At 39.5% G+C, this 25080-nt stretch overlaps 1 protein-coding gene across 7 annotated transcripts in view; it reads right to left on the reverse strand.

Annotated features, from left to right (window-relative positions):
* Positions 1-25080, reverse strand: part of arhgap45b (Rho GTPase activating protein 45b) — a 35515-nt gene that overhangs the window by 9642 nt on the left and 793 nt on the right. For 4 of the 7 annotated variants that reach the window (XM_061888389.1, XM_061888387.1, XM_061888386.1 and 1 more), the window contains exons 2-12: positions 20950-21184; positions 20688-20873; positions 5776-5916; positions 4251-4335; positions 3447-3519; positions 3290-3359; positions 2964-3095; positions 1404-1465; positions 1214-1324; positions 1045-1125; positions 809-973 (exon numbers count right to left, since the gene is read on the reverse strand). In XM_061888389.1, the coding sequence (XP_061744373.1) occupies positions 809-973; positions 1045-1125; positions 1214-1324; positions 1404-1465; positions 2964-3095; positions 3290-3359; positions 3447-3519; positions 4251-4335; positions 5776-5916; positions 20688-20873; positions 20950-21184 (1341 nt within the window). Of the gene's footprint in view, positions 1-808; positions 974-1044; positions 1126-1213; positions 1325-1403; positions 1466-2963; positions 3096-3289; positions 3360-3446; positions 3520-4250; positions 4336-5775; positions 5917-20687; positions 20874-20949; positions 21185-21687; positions 21962-25080 lie in introns of those variants that run through there. The other 3 variants (XM_061888392.1, XM_061888390.1, XM_061888388.1) reach the window with 3 other exon arrangements.

Below are 25080 nucleotides of genomic sequence, written 5' to 3' on the forward strand. Positions count from 1 at the left end.
AGGAGCAAGGGTGAAGTGTCTTGCTCAGGACACAACGGACGTGACGAGGTTGGTACTAGGGGGAGATTGAACCAGGTACCCTCGGGTTGCGTGTGGCCACTCTACCACTGCGCCACCAGAGCGATTTATAATCCGAAAAATTCGGTAAGTCCCATCTTAAAACTAATTTGTATACAATAGCCGTTAAATAGATCCCTTTTTAGAACAGCTGATCTGCTCTGCCCCTCTCTCCTGCGTGGAGAAGTTATCACAGGACCGCGGATCAGTCTCCACAGAGGAAGCGCGAGGACTACTCTTCTTTGCATCAGACTCCATTCAAGATGACCCTCTAGGACTAAGATGACCCTCTAGGACTGGTAGGACTGGTCTTTCACATTATAATGTTGAGACCCGGGGTGGACTTGTACTTATGCATCAGTCAGTAACGTCTTGGTGCCCCGACATGTTTACATGCAAGAGGATCCCCGCTGGCCCCACTATGTACTGGACTCCCATTATTAACGTATCCACTCGGCATCCATTGTACCAGTCACCCATGGGGGGGGTCCCCACATCTGCAGTCCCTTCCAGGGTTTCATGTTGTTCCCTTGGGTTGAGTTTTTTCTTGCCCTGATGTTAGATCTGAACCAAGGAAGTTAGCCCTTTGAGACATTTGTGATTAAGGACTATATAAGTAAACTTTGATTGATTGATTGATCCCGCTATATAGACAAAGCTTTTGACATTACTTTTCTATCTGGAATTCTGTGGCTCCTATCGGCAAATGATGGCCATAGATGGTTAGCCTCTAACACAGGTTTGGCCGTACCTTATTGCGAGCTTCTTCCTCCAATCGCTTCTTTTTGTCCAACGACTTGGCCGTGGCTCCCGTTCCCTCCTCCTCGGCTCGGCTGGCAGCCGCTTTCGCATGATAGTCCTCACAACGGGCCAGGTAAGCATGCTTGGCCTTCCGCAGGTTGGACTCACAGTCCATCTGAATAGAGATGCACGTCAATTTCGAGAGTTGTCTATTCCATAGAGACAAATTGTGTTAAAAGGACAAACCAGCCTTCTCTTTGCTCGAATCCAGTGCTCCTTGATTTCCTTCCGCCTTTTCTCGTGCTCCTGCTTGCGCTGCACCAGCAGCTGCACAAAAACAAGATGGTGGATGCATACAATAAAGACCTGCTTTTCAAATACCACACGCAAAGTGTTAAGAACAAACGGAAGTGACCTGAATGAAGGTCTGGTTGTGCAGGGTGGTGCTGGCCTGCTGGAGTCCCAAACTGAGCTCTTGGTCCTGTTCCAGAGCCAGAGAGTAGATGGAGAAGAGGGGCATGTGGGGCTGGAGGTAGCAAGCAGTAATGTTAAGTTATTGACTGCACAGGAATTTAAATGTCATACTGCATCGTTAAGTGGCTCACATGTGTTATGTTGTGCTTGCAGGAGTGGTATAATCTCTGAAGACCTTTGGAGAACTCCATCTCTGGTGGAAGAGATAAACTCTGAATTCAACAAGGGGTGCACTGCGCTGGACTTGAGCGCAATTCCCCCTCCCTTTCCTGGCCCGGTCTCATTCTAAACATTCAAGCCGTGGCCCGCCCTTACTGCCATTTCAAAAGGACTTTTTGGACTCTTAATTGGAGTCATATTTATTTAGTACACAGTCAAACGGTCAAATATTTTTCGCGAGCAGAGCAGATTAAATACTGTCTTTTTTGCAAATACTAATGTGGTTAAAAGTGAGCAAGAGTGTTGGGATTTTGACTTTTGGAACATTTTTAGTCTCTGTATTTCATTTAAGTTATGAATTGAGCAATTTATCTTTAAGATTTGTACCTGTAGTACCTGAATTTACGAGCGTGATTGGTTCTCTGACGGAGATCTTAACTCAAAACACTTGTAGCTCAAATCAACGTCTCCCATTGAATTGAACTGAAATCATTTAAATTGGTGCTCGGCCTGACCCCTTTAAAACAACATGTAAACATGCATTTTAAAAAGAAAGACACTTTTAGAGATAATGGATAGAAAAATAAAACAAACCACTACAGCGAGCAGACTAGAAAAATAAAACAAACCACTACAGCGAGCAGACTTGATCGGTATCTCTGTAAAACATCAGTAGCTTTTCCATATTACCATGGATACATGATTGCCTTTTACATATTAAAAAATTATTGGCTGGCGTTTTCATTTTGCTTTAGTATGGTGCAGAGTAGACTAGCACTAGATTTGCTGAATTGGCGCTGTGCTTGGTCAGTCATGTTTTTGCTCATTTATCTCTTTAATTCAATGAATTTCATCCATCCACTTCCTCTTCTCAGCAATCTCCTTTCGCACTTTCTTCTTTCCCGGGGTTGGAAAATGTTCTTGTATTACGATCTTTTTACGTAACTTTGGACTTTTTTCCAGCAACTTAAGTTTTTTCTTTTTAACTTGGTACTTGTCACTCTTCTGGCCAGACACAAATATTCTATAATAGTCGACCCTAAAAGTGGATGCCGTTTATGTGCTGTGAAATCAGAAGATCCAAATGATCCGTGTATCATTTGTTTTCCATTTAGAAATATACAAACCAGTCACTTTTATTAAGTGTAATTTGTTAAACCACTAAAAACCAAATAAACATATTTTTTCAAAATGAATCAGCAATTGAATTGAAAATTAAGCAAACTGATAAAAAGTGTATAAACTCAATGTTTGTGAATCTTTAGCCGAGGTTACCTGAAAGAAGTTTGTATGCAGATTTGTTTTGACAGGTCCCGTTGCTGCCAGGTGGTCAATATTTCGGCGTAATTTGCCGCTTTTCACAACCATGCAATTAAGTCAACAATCAGTAAACAGATTTAAAATAACAATATCAATTGTTTTAATTTTTGTTTAAATTTGTTGTTTTTGATGGATTCTGATTATTTTATATCTTAATTAAGGCTCCATATTTACTACAGCTCTTTTTAATTTTTCAGACATTGGTAACATACCCAGCGAGGTTCTCTTTTCAACATAACTGATCAGATCCTTCATGTATTTGGAAATGGTTTTGGCATACTGCAAAGCAGAGTCAACGCCACCCTCGCTGCGCTGGAGGATTCTGTCCACTCCCTCGATGCTGCCTGCATGAAGGAAGCATGACGACTTTTGCACTACTGGTCAAAAGGAAAATGTATAAAAAAGGTATGCAGAACAATGCACCAGTTCTAGCATTATGTGAAAGCAGTGTTGATGTCTTTGTTTTATTGACATAAAATATTGAATTTCATTTTGATGATTAAATAAAATAAAAGTAGCGAGAGGCAATGTTGCCTACCCATGTCCTCAGAGTTCCCTCCCAGCCGGCCACTATCTTGGATTGAAGCGCCATACAGGTTCTCCATGGACTGCAAAGAACAAACAATGGTCATGAATGATAAGAACACACTCACAGTGGACAAAAATGTTTAGAGGCAGATGGAAAAGACGCTCACCCGACTTTTGTCAGTGGGCAGCAATGACAGCAGTGTGCTGCTGTCCACCTCACCCATCAGGAGCTCAGAGACACTAGACAGAATCACATACTACATTTATTGTATGTATTTAAGTAATGATGTGAGGAGAGAGAGCTCCTACATATATGGTAACAGTCTAAAACCATAGCAAATTGCCTATAATAGTCTAGCCCTATATTTCAGCCTTTGTGGAGGTATGTACTTGTTTTTTTTAATATCAGATTTTTCAGAGAGAGCCATTGTAATAAAAAGGCAGAAGCATAAAGTGGAAACATCATTTAACTGTAAACAATGCTTAGTAGATGAGGAAACGGACCCATCAGCCATTTCAACTGTGTGACAGCTCACTTCCTCTTACAACTCTTGACAGTTACACTACATATAAACTCATGTGACTGCCTTTGCCCAAACACAAATACAACTTTCTGAAAAAGTAAGACTAATTCAGTTTGTCTCAAATTTGCTGTATGTAATTATGTTTTTCCTCTTAAAGTGCAAATATAAAGAATATTTGACGGATCATCTCCAACGCCTCTCATTTTGAGTCTAACCGTACAAGAAAACCACTTCCTGTTTTCTGCTCTCACACTTATGCAAATGTGTCACCATTTACACAGTTTTCTGTCTCAATCTCTCACTCACACACACACACACACACACGCACACACACACGCACACGCACACACACACGCACACACACACAATTTATAGATTGAACACAAATCATGAAGAAGGGACATAACGAAACAGTTCATAGATTTAAGCAACATTACAGTGACTTACTTGCTGCTAAAAGCAACTGCGATGGTCTCAATTGCCTTCTCAAAGTCTTTTTTGTCCAAGTCGTTGTAAGCCTCATAGTGGAAGCCTAAAAAAGTTCAACCGTAAATAGTACTAATGTATCATGAAAAAAACAGATGTTTTAGTATATATTTTTGCAAATGTGTTTATCAGGGAACACACTACAAATAAAATAAGATGTAAATCCAATCACATAAATGACTAGATTAAAAAAAAAACTTTACATTTAAATAAAAATAATGAATTTTGCCTATCATTCACAATCCTTATGTAAGACAAGATCACATTATTTTTTTTTTAAAGCTTTCTAATCCGTAATAGTACGAGGTGGCTAACAATGTAGCTAATGATAGTACACTATTCCGCCCGTAAAACTATCTAAAAACAGAAGAAAAAAACGTCAATATTTGATTTACATCTTGTGACCTAAATATAAACGAAGTATTAGCGATATTGTTATTATGAGCACAAACACAGACAAAACATTTTAGTAGCGCCGTGATCACAGATAGGCAACTAACTTTTGCGGCCATATTGACATTTTGTTTCCAATGTGCTGGACCATCGCCTGTGAGTTGGTGAAAAATTATAAATCATGCCTCTCACCTGGGTAGTAGAAGGTTGTGGCCATAAACCGAGAAGTTGGTCAACTTTGACATCCAACTTAGACCCCGAAATGGTAAAAATGACAACGCTCGTTTGAGGCGCTTTTTTTTTTAACCTGCGTAAGTGTTAGATTCATTATTATAAACGGGAAGACATGAAAACCCCATCAGACGGCCTTCTATTGAGGGCACACATTGTATACAGTTAGTGAGTTTTATTGTGTTCATAGTTGTATTTCTTATTCAGCAATTAGCAGTACTGCTAAATGTTTAGTGTTTTCACTGTTTGTCACTCATCTTTTAAAACCTACAGCTCATCATCCTCATATTCAGGCTCAAAATATAAGGTTCTGGATCATAATTTAGTCATAAAATTAGTCATTGTTGACTCTCACAAAGTCTACCATAAGTAGTAGTTGTATTGTTAAATGGAAAAGCAACTGTGAAATTAATACGCCGCTGTATGCTTGAAATTACCAAAATATGTCAATATTACATGTTATTATAAAAGTGCCTGTTACATTAAATTTATACCTCCAGCGCGTATATAGAAGATGGAAGTTTGGATATTTTTTAGAGCGCTTTATAGGCGGAATAAAGCGGCTCCCATTGTTAGCTGACTTTTGTTAGCATTTATTTACACATTAGAATTGATTAAAAAAATGTGTGCGTGTTTCACATAAGGATTGTGAATGATAGGCAAAATTCCAAAATAAGTGCATTTCCCTTTTAAGATAACCACAACCATAAAAGATACCCCCAATTGTGGTGCGGTATATTATGTACATGTATGATAAAAGTACACAACAATCATGTATCCAGTGTTAAGTTCTATGTACCATGCCTAAGCCAGGCTATTAAAAAATAACAATAAAATTAAACATGTTTTTTGGGTCACTGGCCTTTGACTTTGGATATTAATTTTCCTGCAGCAGTTAGGATCTCCACAGTGTTCAGGAAGGGGTAAGTGTTGATGACCTGCCGCAACACGCGCAGCACCTCGCCCAGACATTCGTGGGCTACAGGTCGCTGATTCTCAGTACCTGGAACACAATGGCAGGACACAGTTCACCCTCCGACAATCTCTCTCACATTTTCAGGAGAAAAAGGCAAAACGGTGCATTACATCAGCATTTATTTCACACTTTTGACAATCTCGCTCACATTTTCAGGAGAAAAAGGCAAAACGGTGCATTACATCAGCATTTATTTCACACCTTCGACATTTCAGTCCGCAGCAAATAAATAATTATATAGGTGCTTTTTCTTTGGTTTTCTGTGACACTATTTGTTGATAAAACGATAGTGAAAGATTCCCAGTAGTTATTAAGACTGAGCAAAAAAGTGGGCTGTGTTAAAGGGGTTCTACTATTAAGGCACTTCATTGTGTTGGCTTAATGGGACTGCAAGTACCATGCAGCTTTTTGTCAACCACAGACTGAGGCATTGGATTGGATTTTCTGGGACTAGTGTCTAGTATTTGCATTAGGGCTGGACGATTTTGAGAAAAAACGTCATTCGTAAATTTCTTTCCAAAATTAAGATTGCAATTTGAGTTGCGATTTTTATATTTTACACATATTAAAGCATAAAACTGCAAAAATACAGAGTGAAGGAAGACATGGTAGACTGTCAATTTTCATCCTTGTCTCAAGATGCCACACATTAGAACAAAATAATATACTTTCAAAAATGTTTGGCTTTAAGCAAACAAGACTCCGAGCTTGTCTACATCATACTTTCGGAAGTGAAGCAATAACCAATAAAAACTATACAGTGTTTATAATGTAATGTAATCATAATATATAGGCCCTGCGATGAGATGGCGACTTGTCCAGGGTGTACACCACCTTCCGGCCGATTGTAGCTGAGATAGGCTCCAGCACCCCTGAGACACCAGAAGGGATAAGCGGTAGAAACTGGATGGATGGATGTAAGTAAACAAAGTAACTTGTATGTCACATTGTAGAATTGTTTACTATTGAACTGTGTTTGGAAGGTAAATAAATTTGTTATCCTAACTAAAAAAAATATAAAACAAACTAATTTCTGTAAGCAAACATTTAACTATATATAGAACATCTTAAAAGACCATTTTTTTTCCCAGCTGGAAGAACTTGGTCGGGTTGTCTTTTTTGTTGCAGTCACAAGAGCATGGCATTTTCGCTGCTTCGTCAGTGTCGATGAGCTCACATTGCCCATCCAATTTGAAGCTGAAATATTACCACAACAGGACATATGCCTCTTCCTAATTTTTGTTGCTTTGCGGAACTTCTTACTGGCGAGTCGCAAGGCTCTCTCTGTTTGTGTGTCTAAAGCTGGCTGCCTTGCTCTGCTGCGCCCGTCAAGGCAAAGATTGTGGATAACTGAAGAGTGCTCACTGCGTTCAGTTAATTTATACTGTAAAAGAAACATGCTAAAAGTACTGCGAGCGTTGCAAAGAATGAGAGGTATTTCTCCCTGTTTAGATCGAGAGACAAATGCGAGGCTCAACAATTGTGTCTGTCACTTGGCGGAAAAACAACAACATTGCACTAATTAAAGTCTCTTGTCTATTAATCGTGCAACCCCTAAATTTACTTCCCATCTGCTTGTGGTGTTTCACACCAAAGCACTGTGACAAGCAGTGGCCTGCTATGTTAGTGTGCGGTGAGCTGCAGAAGTATCTAACTTTTCATATACAATTAACTTATGTTGGGAATGTACAGCAGTACTGTAGCAGTGTCCTCCTGTTCTGCTTTAGATCATTACAACAGTCAGAGGGTCAAAAAGGCAACAGAGTTTGTAACGTTGCAGCTTTGAAGTTAGCGGAAAAAAAATGAGTCGCCACTAACAAATACAGGTATATCTACACAGTAACAGCATGTCACTAGAAGTGCCGGTGTTCTGTCGAATTTGGCTCCTTCCTCGAAAAAAACTACCAGCTTTCTCACGCTGTAATTGCCTAGATGCTTACCGTCAGTTACTATACAATGTCAACTTTGTCACGCTTTGTCTTTAAGCTTGCTGGTCAGAAGATACAATGAAAGAACATTTGAAATCACTACTTGTACAAGAGGTAGCTGTTCTGTTCAAGGCAAATATTTGCAATGTGCGCATGCTCAGTAGCGTTGGGGAGTAGACATCAACAAGTAGCAGAACACCGGAAAAAAAAAAGATTCACATCCGAATTGCAATTCTTTTTCATTACGAGTCTGAAAACGATTCGAAATTTTTAAGAATCATTTTTCAAAATACAGTTTGTAGGCCATCTATGACATACGAGACTGACCATATTCTGAAATCCCAAAAAGAGGACACATATGCGTGCCACGGCGGGCAGCACGCCAAGGCCGGGACGAGGTGAAAATTTACCAATGATACTTGAACTTGCTTTATAAATAATCCATCCATCCATCCATTTTCTACCGCTTATTCCCTTTTTGGGGTTGCGGGGGGCGCTGGCGCCTATCTCAGCTTCAATCGGGCGGAAGGCGGGGTACACCCTGGACAAGTCGCCACCTCATCGCAGGGCCAAGACAGATAGACAGACAACATTCACACTCACATTCACACACTAGGGCCAATTTAGTGTTGCCAATCAACCTATCCCCAGGTGCATGTCTTTGGAAGTGTGAGGAAGCCGGAGTACCCGGAGGGAACCCACGCGTTCACGGGGAGAACATGCAAACTCCACACAGAAAGATCCCGAGCCTGGATTTGAACCCAGGACTGCAGGAACTTCGTATTGTGAGGCAGACGCACTAACCCCTCTCCCACCAAATAATACATTTATTTAAATACAGCTTGTTTTCTCCTCTGTTGACAGCAGTGTTGGCGCTAGGAATTTTCAAAATGGGGTCCCATGGACCCCATCAAGTCATAAAAATGGGGTCCCACAGTAAAAGTGAAATATTTGATGTAAAGTAATGGGAACCTTGGATAGGTCAATAATTCATAAGACCATTGATTTTGTTTCAATATTATGTTTTGAGCAATGACAGTTTGAAAGAAAAAAAGCTGCTTTGTTTTATTAGTCAACATTGCAACTTTTTATAAATTACATTTCACCTTTAAGGTTTTTTTATTTCACTTTTTTTATGTTTTTGTTTATTTTAAATCGTATTTTTAGAATGTGACGTGGGCCTTTAAAACATTAGCTGTGGGCCGCAAATAGTAAAAAACTAACAAAAAACGTACGTCCTGATTTCAATGTGTTAAAAAGACACAAAAAGTGCCTTAACACAAACACTGCTTGACAGTACAACAAAATAAGTCACACTTATATTCTGTAACATTCACAGTTTTGGAAAAAAGTGCAGAGGTAGAAATATTCAAAATAACCTCTAAATTTTAATTTCCACTCAGGGATTAATAAAGTATTTCTGATTATATATATATATATATATATATATATATATATATATATATATATGGGCTAGGTGATATATCGATATACACGATATATCGCAGGTTTGTCTCTGTGCGATATAGAAAATGACTTTATCGTGATATTCGAGTATACGTACTCACGCAGTTGCTTTTAGCTGTGTGCATTACACTTCAGGCTCTTCTCGCTCTTTCCTGTCTCTCCTTCTCACAGACAGTAAGCGCACCCTCTTACATACGTCACATACTGTCACGTCATACGTCACATACGTATACGCCCTCGCGGAGCAGAGAGGTAGCACCATGGGTAACGTTAGCTGTGATGCTAGCGGAGCCGTGCGAGTGGGGATACGAGAGAAAGAGAAGGTGCAAATGAAGGAAGAATTCATTCCCAAGAAAAACAGCAGGGAGTCCATGACCTGCAGTGGTTTGGCTTCAAGTGGGAATATGTCAAACAGACAGCCATAATATATTAAGTGTGGGCCAAAAGCATTGCTATAAAAAGTAACATTACTGCTAATATGCAGCATTATTTGAAAAGTCACCTGCTAGAGAAGGAAGAGTGCGTACTCCGCATGTCAATATCTCTGTTCGGTGCGACATGCCCACACCATCAAAATGCTGAGGCAAACATTTCCAGATCAACAACGTATGAAAAAAATAGTTAACCGAATTTAATAACGTCCGTAGTAACCTACCACATAGCGAAGGACAAACACTATTTGATTTCCTATTATGCAGCTAATTTTTATTTGACACTTAAAACATATCTGACAATCTTGCACTTTCTGTTTTGAAATGACATGAACACTGGCTTCACGGTGGAAGAGGGGTTAGTGCGTCTGCCTGACAATACGAAGGTCCTGCAGTCCTGGGTTCAATCCCAGGCTTGGGCTCTTTCTGTGTGGAGTTTGCATGTTCTCCCTCCGGGTACTCCGGCTTCCTCCCACCTCCAAAGACATGCACCTGGGGATAGGTTGATTGGCAACTTGTCCAGGGTGTACCCCGCTTCCGCCCAATTGTAGCTGAGATAGGCACCAGCGCCCCCCGTAACCCCAAAAGGGAATAAGCGGTAGTAAATGGATGGGATGGGTTTGTGCCACTGCTTAAAAACTGTTTAATAAATACAGTTTTGTTGAAATGACTTAGCTGTGATTTCCTTCTCTGCATGAAAGTTTAAAATGAGCATATATTACTGCAGTATGAAGGAGAATGTTTTAATGTAGACACATAGAATTATCATACTGCTGTGATTATATGCATCAAGTGTTAATTCAAGTCCAAGGCAAAATATGATATATATCGTGAATCGCGATATGGCCTGTTAATAGAGATATTAAAAAAAGGCCATATTGCCCAGCCCTAATATATATATATATTAACACACACACACGAGGTGGGGGGGGTATGGGTAGCGGGGGTGTATATTTTAGCGTCCCGGAGGAGTTAGTGCTGCAAGGGAGTCTGGCTATTTGTTCTGTTGTGTTACGGTGCGGATGTTCTCACAAAATGTGTTTGTCATTCTTGTTTGGTGTGGGTTCAGTGTGGCGCATATTTTTCACAGTGTTAAAGTTGTTTATACAGCCACCAACAGTGTGACCTGTATGGCTGTTGACCAAGTATGGCTTGCATTCACTTGTGTGTGTGTGTGTGTGTGTGTGAAAAGCTGTAGACATTATGTGACTGGGCCGCTAAGCAAAGGCAATGCCTTAAAAGGCACACCCCCAATATTGTTGTCTGGATGGAAATCGGGAGAAATTCAAGAGAATGGTTGCACCGGGAGATTTTCGTCAGGAGCACTGAAATTCGTGAATCTCCCGGTAAAATCGGGAGAGTTGGCAAGTATGTCAATCAATCCACTCCCTCACTAATGCTGCAGTGTGCGCACGCCCTCACAATGTGTTTTGTTTTTAACCCCTTCTTAACCCTGGACGTACATTGAAAATACACGCAACCCTAACTCAAAATGCCAGACATTTGAGGCATTTAAGAAATCCCGCCCGGACAGCCCCGCAAAAGAGGTCAAGTTCGGGGAAAAGAGGACGTACGGTCAGTCTAGATATACATCTGCTTTTGTAATCTGTAACCGGTTTTGAAAGTGTTTTTATTATAATTTGTTTACCAAATAATACGTAAGAATCTGTTTAAAACGAGAATTGATTCTGAATCATCAACCCAAGAAGCAGAATCGAATCGTGAGTTGTTGTAAAATTCACATCCCAAGCTATCACTATCAAGCATCCCCTTGCTAAATGTGGCGGCACTAAGGTCAGAGGTTGTCCACTGCTCCGCCTGAAGACACGTGTCAGAGTATCTCTGATGATAAGAGCGGAGTGACCTCAACATTGTGCCAAACAGGATGTGGCCTTTTTTTCCTTCAAGTTATGCAACCATGTGCAGCAATTCTGCTTTCAGGAGGACCTGTCTCATACGAGTTTCATGTGAGGACAGGAGACTGATGCAGCCATCCTATCAGAGAAGGAAATGCAGGCAAGGTCGCTGTGTCTGACACGATCCATCATGGCTTCCTGTTAGGGGGCTGTTTGCAACTCGCTCAAAGTTACATTTTTCAAACCAAAACATTTAACGAACACCACCAGTTAGCTTATGTTACCATTAGTGCTTAAACCAAACATACATATTTTTGAAATGTCCATATTAGAGTTGTCAATCAATCAATTATACATTTAGAAAAAAAAGATTACATTTTAATTTATATTTTGAGGCTGCAAACAGCAGAGTTCAAAAATAAGAATAACTCTGCACACATGTTAAGTTTAATTTCAATGTTGATGTGCTTTTATTAGAAAAAAGGAATGAAAGTGCAGAAAATGTTCCTTTATATCAACTATTTTCTTTAAAATGCACAGTGAGGCTATACAGTCTGTTTATACGATTACTCGACTACTCTAGTAAACTCATCGATATGTGATTTGTAAAATAATTGATAACTGCAAGCCTAGCCGCTATTGATTATTTTTGTCGGAGTAATCTATCGAATGATTAGTTTGATCAATTGAATAAAACACTTTTTAGCGTCTTTGCGACTAAGGAAAATATATTAAATAAATGTAAGATTTTTACAATTACATTATTCCTTATAAATGCACAGCATTGAAGTTGTACTTTTACAACAGGCGTATCACTATATATAAAAAAAGTTTAAAAAATGAACCATACATATTAAAAGTACCAAACTATTAAAAAAGACTAATAAAATATAATAAATTGAGAGATATATGTGAAAAGGTTGATATTGTTTGATATTTGGACAAACAACTCGTTAGCATTAACATCCAAACTGTAGATGCCAACATGTCCTGACATGTGTTTGAAAAAAAAAAGACTGTGTTATGCAAGATAAACATTTAAGTTACCAAAATAGACTTTCACCTTATTTCTGTTTGTTTGCTGCTCTTAAAAATGCATAATGCTTTCTGGTAATATTGCATAAACGATATAGTGCTAATGTAAAATGCAACTTTGTTTGACAGTGCAAACATTTCACCATATTATCTTTTTCACTTCTAAATGATTGCACAACCCCTCTCTCGGCTTTCTGTTCTCCCACTTTGTTTTTCCTTTTCTGAGCCATCTGTCTTTATCGGCACTCCGCTAGTTCCGCTCGCGCACAAACATAGGCCATATCACCGGCAGTGCAGGCTGTGTCACCAAAGGTGGGTGCACTGCTGTCTTATGCTCTGGAGAAAAACAATGTCTAAGTATTTTACAAATTATTGAAGAAACAAAATGCAAATCAATGCTTTTCTCTAATTGAATTAATTGTTTTAACCAATAAATCATTGTATCCCGAGTGTATAATTATTCCAGTTAATAATATTAAATAAAAATTACACGTTGACCCGAGGCAATAGTCTAGCATTCAGGGTGTCACACAAAGCTGTCTTGTACACGCAGGGAGCACGTGCATACACAAAAGCAGTACCCTAGAAGCAACTAACATTTTGCAGTCACGTTTTTGTTAAGATAATACATACATTCAATGATACCTAATAACGTTAGCTATCATAGCTAAACTTTGCTTAATTGCTATCATTAGCTAACAATAGGGATGACTTGTATTAATGATAAATCATGGTGAACTCCCGATAGGTATCATTTTAAATTTAAATTAAAACGAAAACGTGATTGGTGACTGTTCTTTGATCAAGTCACAGACTGGTGACACTGCTCATTTACTGGAGAAACTAAGCTAGGATGCTAACATGAAAACATGGAGACATTAATGCTTTCTCCAATAGGAAACAGCAGACCTTAATATATAAGAGATGATTAAACACTGAATTGAAAACAATATGGTTCTTAAGAAGCCGAAATATTTAATAATAAAGTTTACAAACTCTTTGGTTGTAAACAGTTAGCGGCGTCTAGGCAGCCGTGAAAAGGTTGCAAACGAACACTTATTGCTTACAGTATATCATGTTTACAGGAGATTATAAGCACAATACTGACATTTTGAAAAAAAAACCTCATGTTTGCAATGTTTCATGTAGAACTTTTTTCTAACCAAATTTATTGTTTTAACCAATAAATCATTGTATCCTAAATGTATAATTTTTCCAGTTACTAATTATGAATAAAAATTGCACGTCAACCCGAGGAAATAGTCTAGCATTAAGGGTGTCACGTACAGCTAGCAATAGTAATACATTAGTAATAGTAGTAGTACACAGTAGTAATACATTACTACCTTCTGGGTCGAGTACGTGAAAAACTTGCACTGTTTGTGCTTGCTAAGTGAACACATATTTGCGTAGCAGGTGATTGTATGTTTATTATTTTATGATACTAGCGCAGTGGTGCCGAACGCTGGTGTGTGTGTGTGTGTGTGATTGCTGTTTGTTATTGTGCCTTTCTTCTTTGCGCTGCAGATTGATGCTGCTTCATATCGCACTTCCTAAAGTATAAATAAAATACTTGATATAGACAGAAGCGGTAGAAATGGATGGATGGACCAGACTTCTGCAAATATTTTGACTTGGGGTCCACATTGAGAGGAAAAAAAATGTGTCTAGGAGCAGGTGTGTTCATAAAAAAAAATATATATATATATATATATATATATATATAGATACACCATATTTTTCGGAGTATAAGTCGCTCCGGAGTACAAGTCACAGCTGCCAAAAATGCATAATAAAGAAGGAAAAAAATATATATAAGTCGCACTGTAGTATAAGTCACATTTTTGGGGGAAATGTATTTGATAAAACCCAACACCAAGAATAGACATTTGATAGGCAATTTAAAATAGATAAATAAAGAATAGTGAACAACAGGCTGAATAAGTGTACGTTATATGACGCATAAATAACCAACTGAGAAGGTGCCTGGTATGTTAACGTAACATATTATGGTAAGAGTCATTCAAATAACTATAACATATAGAACATGCTGTATGTTTACCAAACAATCTGTCACTCCTAATCGCTATATCCCATGAAATCTTATACGTCTAGTCTATTACCTGAATGAGCTAAATAATATTATTTGATATTTTACGGTAATGTGTTAATAATTTCACACATAAGTCGCTCCTAGGTATAAGTCGCACCCCCGGCCAAACTATGAAAAAAACTGCGACTTATAGTCCGAAAAATACGGTATATAAAAAGATAGATACAGTGTGGCAAAAAAGTATTTAGTCAGCCACCGATTGTGCAAGTTCTCCCACTTAAAATGATGACAGCGGTCTGTAATTTTCATCATAGGTACACTTTAACTGTGAGAGACAGAATGTGAAAAAAAAATCCAGGAATTCACATTGTAGGAATTCTAAATAATTTATTTGTAAATTATGGTGTAAAATAAGTATTTGGTCAACCATTCAAAGCTCTCACTGATGGAAGGAGGTTTTGGCTCAAAATCTCAGGATACATGGCCCCATTCATTCTTTTCTTAACACGGATCAATCGTCCTGTCCCCTTAGCAGAAAAACAGCCCCAAAGCATGATGTTTCCACCCCCATGCTTCACAGTAGGTATGGTGTTCTTGGGATGCAACTCAGTGTTCTTCTTCCTCCAAACTCGACGAGTAGAGTTTATACCAAAATGGATACATGGTTGAAACAGCAGAGGATTGGGAGAATGTCATGTGGTCAGATGAAACAAAAATAGAACTTTTTGGTATCAACTCAACTCGTCGTGTTTGGAGAAAGATGAATATTGAGTTGCATCATGCTTTGGGGCTGTTTTTTTGCTAAAGGGACAAGATGATTGATCCATGTTAAGGAAAGAATGAATGGGGCCATGTATCGTGAGATTTTGAGCCAAAACCTCCTTCCATCAGTGAGAGCTTTGAATGGTTGACCAAATACTTATTTTCCACCATAATTTACAAATAAATTCTTTAAAATTCCTACAATGTGAATTCCTAGATTTTTTTCCCCATTCTGTCTCTCACAGTTGAAGTGTACCTATGATGAAAATTACAGACCTCTGTCATCATTTTAAGCGGGAGAACTTGCACAATCGGTGGTCGACTAAATACTTTTTTGCCCCACTGTAGATATAGATAGATAGATAGATAGATAGATAGATAGATAGATAGATAGATATAGATCTTGTGATTGGGTCCCTTTTTAATATAACACAAAATCTTACAACAATGTATGATAGAATGCTAAAAACGTTGTGACAGACCACCTCAAAAAAAGGCATGTAAATGAAAATAAAGAATGTGGGATTTACAACATTACCAAGAAAGGTCGCTCCTCTATTACTTCTCAGACCACCTCCACGATCTAAATATTTTATAATCAAGCAAAACGCAACAAAAATGCAACAAAAAACAAAATATGAATACAAAGGGTAAAAGACACCAACAAGCTCATACATCATCACTTTTCTGCAGAGCTTTATAGTAAAAATCCGATTTCACGTCTGTCCCTGATACCCTTGTCCCGGCTGCCCGCTCTCTAAATTTAGTTTTAGTTTAGTTTATTATTGTTCTTCGGTCAATGGTCAACAAAATAAACAAACAGTTGTACATTCATATACTGAAAATGAATATGAAAATGAAAATGTTTCAGGCCGAAAGGGTTTAGGCTGAAGTTGAACACTTATTGCGCCTAACCCTATAAACAATATCAAGTACAAAATTAACTTCCAAAAATTATGAAATGTCCTTTGCACAACATATTATGAATACACATTATACACAATATGAACATAGTTCAATTATATACACAGTAAAGGCATGTGAAATATCCTTATACTGTATATACAAACAATTATACTTCCATTATTATTTATAACCCCCATTTAGTTTTTAATTAACATTAATCATAGTATTAACTACAATGTTGATTCAAGAGTGATATATTGTTTCAGGACATTGGTCTTAAAGTGTTTTATTAAAATGTGTGAATGGAACTGGAACATTTTAAGAAATAATCCAAGCTGTTTAACCTCCCATAACAGAAACACATCTACCTTTTAAGCTTATTCTGAAAGAAAGAGGTCATAGGGATTCTCTCTGGGTTTGACCCTCACCTGTAGACACCCAGGCAGCATGTGGTTATGAGCTTTGTAAGTCACAATAGTAGTATTGAGGTCAACAAGATTGTGCAGTTTTAATGTTTTTAATTTAATGAACAGAACATTAGTATGGTCATGATAATTTGTGTAATTTACAATTCTAATCGCATTCTTTTGAAGTAAGAATATAGAGTTGATGTTTGATCTATAATTGTTACCCCAGATTTCAACACAATTATTAAGATATGGGAGTATGAAAGAATTATATAACATGTTAAGAGCCTTTTGATTTACAGAGTTTTTAATTTTATGTAACATAGTAATAATTTTTGCCATCTTTGTCTTAAGTATATTTATGTACAGTTTCCAATTTAATTTATCATCTATATAGATTCCCACAAATTTTATTGAATACACTCTTTCTAGCTTCATATCATCAATTCTTATATGACGCTGTATGTTATTTTTCCTATTTCCAAAAATTATATATTTTCTTTTATTTAGGTTGATAGTTTATTGGCATCAAACCATTGCTTTAGTTGTGGAGTTCAATCTTTACAGTCTCTAGGAGTTGGTCAAGGTCTTGCCCAGAACAGTACAGACTTGTATCATCAGCAAAAAGAATACAGTTGAGTTTTTTAAAGATTAAACGCAACAAACAAACGCAGCCCACTATGCTTGGGGCCTGGTCTGTCTGGAGTGGCTGTTACACAGATTACCGTAATTACTCGTGTATCACTCAAAAGAGCAGATTGCATCCATTGAAATACTTTTTGTAGTTCAAGACTTACAGTAATTTCAAAACAGCACTGCACATCATATTGGTGGCTGCAGTTTGAATATAAAAAAAGTCAAAAAAAAAAAAAAAAAAAAATGGAAACGTCCGGCGGGCTGCATTAAATATATCAACGGGCCGTATTTTGCCCAAGTATGATCTAGACAGCGTTTAGCTGGTGGACTTTGGCTAAAATGATAGTTAAAGCTATTTATCCTCACAACTATGTCTTTTTTAGTGTCTCGCTAGGTAACATGCCAACTGTTTTACCAAAAAGAAATCACATCCTCGAAATCTCTGACAAGCCTCCATTTTAAATGATCCTGCATCACAGACGTGCTTCCATGAAAGGCAAGGTCCGCTGTAAATTGAGCAAGTTATTTATGACTCTGAAGCGTTTAGGATGAAACGTTTCCATAATTTTGATGTTTCCAACTGCGGCGTGTTGCCAATTGCCGTCGCCATTTTTCTCTTCCTGCCAGTAGTTTCTGTTTGAAAAAACGAGCAATGACATCATCGACCATTGTGGACAAAATGGAAAAGAAAAGGTGAGGCCTTTAATCCCAGGAACACCATGGCTACTGTCAAACATGATGGTGGTATTATGCCCTGGGCCTGTTTTGCTGCCAATGGAACTGGTGCTTTACAGAGAGTAAATGGGACAAGGTAAAAGGAGGATTACCTCTAAATTCTTCAGGACAACCTAAAATCATCAGCCCAAAGCAGGGGTAGGGAACCTATGGCTCTAAAGCCAGATGTGGCTCTTTTGATGACTGCATCTGGCTCTCAGATAAATCTTAGCTGACATTGCTTAACACGATAATTATGAATAATTCCGCTAGTAATCACAGTGCTAAAAATAAAGTTCAAAATATAAAACATGCTCATGCATTTTAATCCATCCATCCGTTTTCTACCGCACTTGTTCAAGAAGTCGCATTAGTGGTAAGAAGTATTTTATTTATTATTAGTTAGCTTCAGAATTACAATGTTATTATCAAGAATAAGAGACTAATTATACTCTAAAAATGTTGGTCTTACTTAAAAATGCACACATTTAGTTCTATTCAGTGTTAAAAAATATTTTATGGCTCTCACGGAAATACATTTTTAAATATTTGGCTTTCATGGCTCTCTCGGCCAAAAAGGTTTCCAATCCCTGGCCCAGAGAGTGGGTCTTGGGCACAGTTGGACGTTCCAACAGGACAATGACCCCAAACACACGTCAAAAGTGGTTAAGGAATAGCTAAATCAGGCTATAGTTAAAGGGGAACATTATCACCAGACCTATGTAAGCGTCAATATATACCTTGATCGTGCAGAAAAAAGACCATTTCCGAACTCCAAATGGGTGAATTTTGGCAAATTAAACGCCTTGCTGTTTATCACTCTGTAGGGAATAACGTCAGAATGTGACGTCGCCGAGGTAATACAGCCGCCATTTTCATTTTCAACCCATTGTAAACATTGGGTCTCAGCTCTGTTACTTTCCGTTTTTTCGACTATTTTTTGGAACCTTGGAGACATCATGCCTCGTCGGTGTGTTGTCGGAGGGTGTAACAACACTAACAGGGAGGGATTCAAGTTGCACCAGTGGCCCGAAGATGCGAAAGTGTCTGCCGCCAGACCCCCATTGAATGTACCAAAGTGGCTCCACATTTTACCGGCGATGACAGACATGGCACAGAGATGTATGGATAACCTGCAGATGCATTTGCAACTATAAAGTCAACTAAATCACAAAGGTGAGTTTTGTTGATGTAGTTGACTTATGTGCTAATCAGACATATTTGGTCGCGGCGTGACTGCCAGTTAATCGATGCTAAAATGCTACGCTAATCGACGCTAAGATGCTATTTACTGGGGGTGCTAAAGCAGACATGGCACAGAGATGTATCGATAACCTGCAGATGCATTTGTAACGATAAAGTCACAGAAATCACAAAGGTGAGTTTTTTTTATGTTGACTGCCAGCTAATCGATGCTAACATGCTACACTAATCGATGCTAACATGCTATTTACCGGCGTTGCTAAAGCAGACATGGCACAGAGATGTATGGATAACCTGCAGATGCATTTGCAACTATATTACGTTTCCTTCCACCCACATTTAATGCGAAAAAAACACTTACCAATCGACGGATTTAAGTTGCTCCAGTGTCACAAGATGCGAAAGTCCTGATCGTTTGGTCCGCACATTTTACCGGCGATGCTAACGCAGCTATTCGGCCATGCTATGGCTATGAATAGCGTCAATAGCTATTCGCGCAATAGCTTCAGTTTCTTCTTCAATACTTTCATACTCCAACCATCCGTTTCAATACATGCGTAATCTGTTGAATCTCTTAAGCCGCTGAAATCAGAGCCTGAATCCGAGCTATTGTCGCTATATCTTGCTGTGCTATTCGCCATTGTTTGTTTACATGTGCAGCACTGTATGACGTCACAGGGAAATGGATAGTGGCATCGCAAATAGCGAAAATCAAGCACTTTAAAGCTTTTTTTAGGGATATTCGGAGACCGGTAAAATTTAGAAAAAAACTTCAAAAAATACAACATGCCACTGGGAACTGATTTTATTGTTTTTAACCCTTTTGAAATTGTGATGTTCCCCTTTAAGGTTTTAGAATGGGCTTCCCAAAGTACTGACTTAAGCGTGTGGACAATGCTGAAGAAACAAGTCCATGTCAGAAAAGTAACTAATTTAGCTGAACAGCAGCTATTTTGTCAAGAGGACTGGCCAAAAATTCATCTGGAATCTTGCGGATGGCGAGCAAAAGCGCCTTATTGCAGTGACACTTGCTAAAGGACATGTAACCAAATATTAACATTGCTGTATGTATACTTTTGACCATGCAGATTTGATCACATTTTCAGTAGACCCATAATAAATTCATAAAAGAACCAAACTTCATGAATGTTTTTTGTGACCAACAACTATGTGCTCCAATCACTCTATCACAAAAAAATAAGACCTGTAGAAACGACTGGAAACTCAAGACAGCCATGACATTATAACCTTCACAAGTGTTTGTAAACTGTTGACCACAACTGTAGGTGCTCACTGGTATGAAGTCTCATGAAATTTGGAGACGTCTCGAATGGCGTCAAACATTAGGATGCACCAATGATTTTGATTGACTTCAAAGAAAGAAGATAGATTGGCAATACCTTCCGCTAGCACTACAACGTCCTTCAGCTTCTCCACTGCCTCTGCAAAGCGCGCCACATCCCTCAGCAAGGCAGGGATGTCTTCCACCTCAATGGCAGCGCCATCGGGACTGTCGGACGGTGGTGTGGGGGTCATCGCTCCTTTGGCCTGGCCTTTGGTGAACACCCACGACTGAAGAGTGAACCCTGAATGCAAATGTTTAAAAATAAGAACCGACAGCACTTTTATTTGTGGGAAAGTCTGGTGCCAGAAGCGTCGGACCTGCAGCGCTGGCGTGTCGGCTCAGTGTGGTCGGCCTCTTTAGGGTGGCAACGGGAGACGGCATTGGCGGCAGCTTAATGTGCTGGGGACTGGGGATGCCTGGGTGTGACTGGGAGGCATCCTCAAGCCCGGCAGATGTCGGGGTGAGCAATGATGAGGAGGAGGAAGAGGTGGGCGATGGGGAGAAGGTAAAGTCGCCACCATCTTTCCGGGGCTGCTCCTGGAGGATGGACAACTGTCAGGGACAGAGAGAGACAACATGGCTACTCTTTCGACGCTGTGTTGACAAGCCACACAAAAGGCACACAAGGCTTGCACAAGATCCTGCAACACTTCCTGATTCGAATGAGTGGAAGGGTGCGGCAGAAACAGCAATGTGAAAAAACACGGAGACAACATTTGATTCATGAATTATTCATTAATTTACCCTTCACTTTGGTATTTATTATTCTTACACTTTCCCAGCACCTTACAGATAACCTGTACACCACATTAATATCAATAACTGTTTTCATATTACAAGAGATTGTGGCTTGCTTCAATATAAAAATGCAACAATGTTTGCTTCTCCATCCAGAAGGTAAAACAGTACGATAGCTCAATGCAGCGCATGAGGCAAGCTTTACACAAAATGAAGCCACTTTTAACCTCATGATTCCACATAATACTGAGCACTTGCTATGACATCTACCCAAAGACCACACACAGTTTTTTTTTACTACGCGGTTCTACGTTTACCTGTTTAAGCCACACATGTTTGTTTGGCAAAATGTCCAGTCGCTGTTTGCCTTGAGCGTCCACTTTCTTAAGCCTTAGACTGGTGGTGGAGTAAGGGTTGTAGCTGCGTTTGCCCCCACGCTTCAGCATCGCCATAGTAATAATTGAGAAAATACCTTAAAACTTAGGCCTCATTGGTACATGTACACTAACAGAACATCACCATTTGCTCCTTGAGCTCCTCTTTTTGAATAAAAGGTCATCAAACAACAAGCTTGTGCAGCGTACACTTTCACACATATGTAAGAACGGCTTCGCTTTCACACCGGAAGTGATGGTTTGACTCACGTAGAATCACACACTCACGGCCGCCCACATGGACAGTTGATCACTTGAGCAAAAATGTGTCCTTGTCAAGTTTTACCATAATCCAAATAAAATACATTGATTTGACTGATTCACTGAATTACATTTAGGCTATTTTTGTTCCTCAATTAAAACTGCTGTGTTTGGCCCGTGGCTCTTTGGCACATTTTCACTTTGGCTTTTGGAGGCAAAAGTTTTGGGCACTCCTGATTGAGAGGCCAAAACTAGTCTCGCATTCAAATTTTGGGATGTGGGCCAGAGAACCACAAATATCCTACACAATCAAACCCGGTGTTCTGGAAAAATGTGCTACCCATGAATATGTGTTGCCCAACAATACTGAGCATAAACGCTAAAGGTCTCCTCGAACAAAATAATCAATTAAGAAAGGTAAAAACGTTGATATATTGTGTATATATATTTTTTTAGCATTTTTTACATACCAGAAAACAAAACCAAAACGGTATAAACCTTGATTAACCTAAAATGCATAGCTGGTTGTATAAAATAAATAAATAAATACAAATAAACAGATAAGAACACTGCGGCGCGAGCACAATGATGTCACGTTATTGATGGGAAAATGCATTTGTAGACAATAATAATAATAATGGATTAGATTTTATATAGCACTTTTTTATTACACAGAGAAGTGAGAACCCATTATTCATTCACACCTGGTGGTGGTAAGCTACATTTGTAGCCACAGCTGCCCTGGGGTAGACTGACGAAAGTGAGGCTGCCAGTTTGCCCCTACTGCCCCTCCGACCACCGCCTATCATTTATTCATCATTCATTCACCAGTTTGAGCGGCACCGGTGACAAGGGTCAAGTGTCCTGCCCAAGGACACGACGGCAGCGTTGTGAAGAGGCGCAGAGCGAACCTGCAACCCTCAGGTTTCTGGCACGGCCGCTCTACCCACCATGCCATGCCGCCCCTAATATTATGCGTAATTATAGTAGGGGCACTCAGGCAAATCATAATTACAATATGATTTGCCTGAGCGGCTAGGAGACACCGAGAGTAACAAGCGGTAGAAAATGGATTACAAAGGACAGATTTTAAATAGCGTTTTTTTTTTTTTTCTCGGGCCTGTGGGCCGGATTTTGGACACTGGTGGGCTGTATCTGGCCTTGTGGGTCATAGTTTTGGGACCACTGGTCTGTACTGTATAGTGACAGAATGAATGTCAACAAAATTAAGTTACACTATTTTAAAGTTCAAAATCTTCTTTATCACAACAAGCAATGTTAAAACGCCACAAAAGGCATAGCAGGGATGGCTAGGTGGAAAAGTGATAATAAACATAGAACAGTAGTTCTTAACGTGGGTTTGATCGAACCCTAGGCGTTCGGTGAGTTGGCCTCAGATGTATGGCGGAGCCTCCGCCGCGGATACCAGGACAGACCAGACTCATCGTGTAGATAAAAACTTCTCCCTATTGGCGTATTATGGATACCCCAAAACAATGTTCCCTCTAATTTTCCATATCCGTGAGCAAACGCAAAAACTTTTTGAGCATAGCTCGGTTGGTAGAGTGGCCGTGCATGAAGTGAAAGTACCAGTGATTGTCACACACACACACTAGGTGTGGTAAAATGTGTCCTCTGCATTGACCCATCCCCTTGTTCACCCCCTTGGAGGTGAGGGGAGCAGTGTGCTGCAGCAGGAGCCGCGCCCGGGAATCATTTTTGGTGATTTAACCCCCAATTCCAACTCTCGATGCGGAGTGCCAACCAGGGCGGTAATGGGTCCTATTTTTATAGTGTTTGGTATGACTCGGCCGGGGTTTGAACTCACAACCTACCATTCTCAGGGCGGGCACTCTAATCATTTGGCCACTGAGTAGGTTGTTTGGTTTGTTTATTTGTCATATTTGTTATAACTTTGTGACATGATACAATGGACATTAATGAAAATATCTAAAATATATATGTGACATATTGTAGCCAAATGTTGATTTTCATCTGCAGTCCCCAGCAGGCTGATTGTAGCCTGCTAGGGATCTCATTGCAAAGAAATAAGCCCAGAACTTCCACTAATTCGGCGTTGTAGTGAGTTGTATTTACGCACTTATTTTTGCAGTAGGGCTTCACGGTGGCAGAGGGGTTAGTGCGTCTGCCTCACAATACAGAGGTCCTGCAGTCCTGGGTTCAAATCCAGGCTCGGGATCTTTCTGTGTGGAGTTTGCATGTTCTCCCCGTGAATGCGTGGGTTCCCTCCGGGTACTCCGGCTTCCTCCCACCTCCAAAGACATGCACCTGGGGATAGGTTGATTGGCAACACTACATTGGCCCTAGTGTGTGAATGTGAGTGTGAATGTTGTCTGTCTATCTGTGTTGGCCCTGCGATGAGGTGGCGACTTGTCCAGGGTGTACCCCGCCTTCCGCCCGATTGTAGCTGAGATAGGCGCCAGCGCCCCCCGCGACCCCGAAAGGGAATAAGCGGTAGGAAATGGATGGATGGATGGATTTTTGCAGTATTTCTGGCAGAAGTGGAAAGCCGGTCCCTAAAACAATGCCTACATTAAACTGGTCCGTGGTGCAAAAAAAGTTGGGGAACCCTGATCCAGGCAAGTGGACCCAGTCACCCTCTTAAGGCCCAAGCTGTTTGTTTACATTTTTTTTATTTGCTATTTGGTCTTATTGGACCTTAATTAGAATAAAAACTATAAATCATCTTTTGATATGATGTACTTAGTCCATAAGTACACAAACGTGTACTTCATGTGTAGTGACATGCAAATTTTTATTTTTACACTTTATTTTTTTTACAATTTTTATTGTATGTCATACTCTTCTGACACCACCAGATGGCAGTATACGTGTCCATATGTCAGCCCCAATTCTCAGTAGTGTACACAATTTTGGAAATAAGAGCTAAAAGGTACTGTCCACGCATGTGGCCACTAAGGCCTTTACTTAATGAAAATATAAATGTGACATATTGTAGCCGAACGCTGATTTCCATCTGAAGTCTACGGCAGGTTGATGGTAGCTCATTGCAAAGAAATAAGCCTAAAACTCCAACTAATTGGGTGTTATATA

Source organism: Nerophis ophidion, linkage group LG26, assembly GCF_033978795.1.
Source record: "Nerophis ophidion isolate RoL-2023_Sa linkage group LG26, RoL_Noph_v1.0, whole genome shotgun sequence".
NCBI classification, from domain to species: Eukaryota; Metazoa; Chordata; class Actinopteri; order Syngnathiformes; family Syngnathidae; genus Nerophis; species Nerophis ophidion.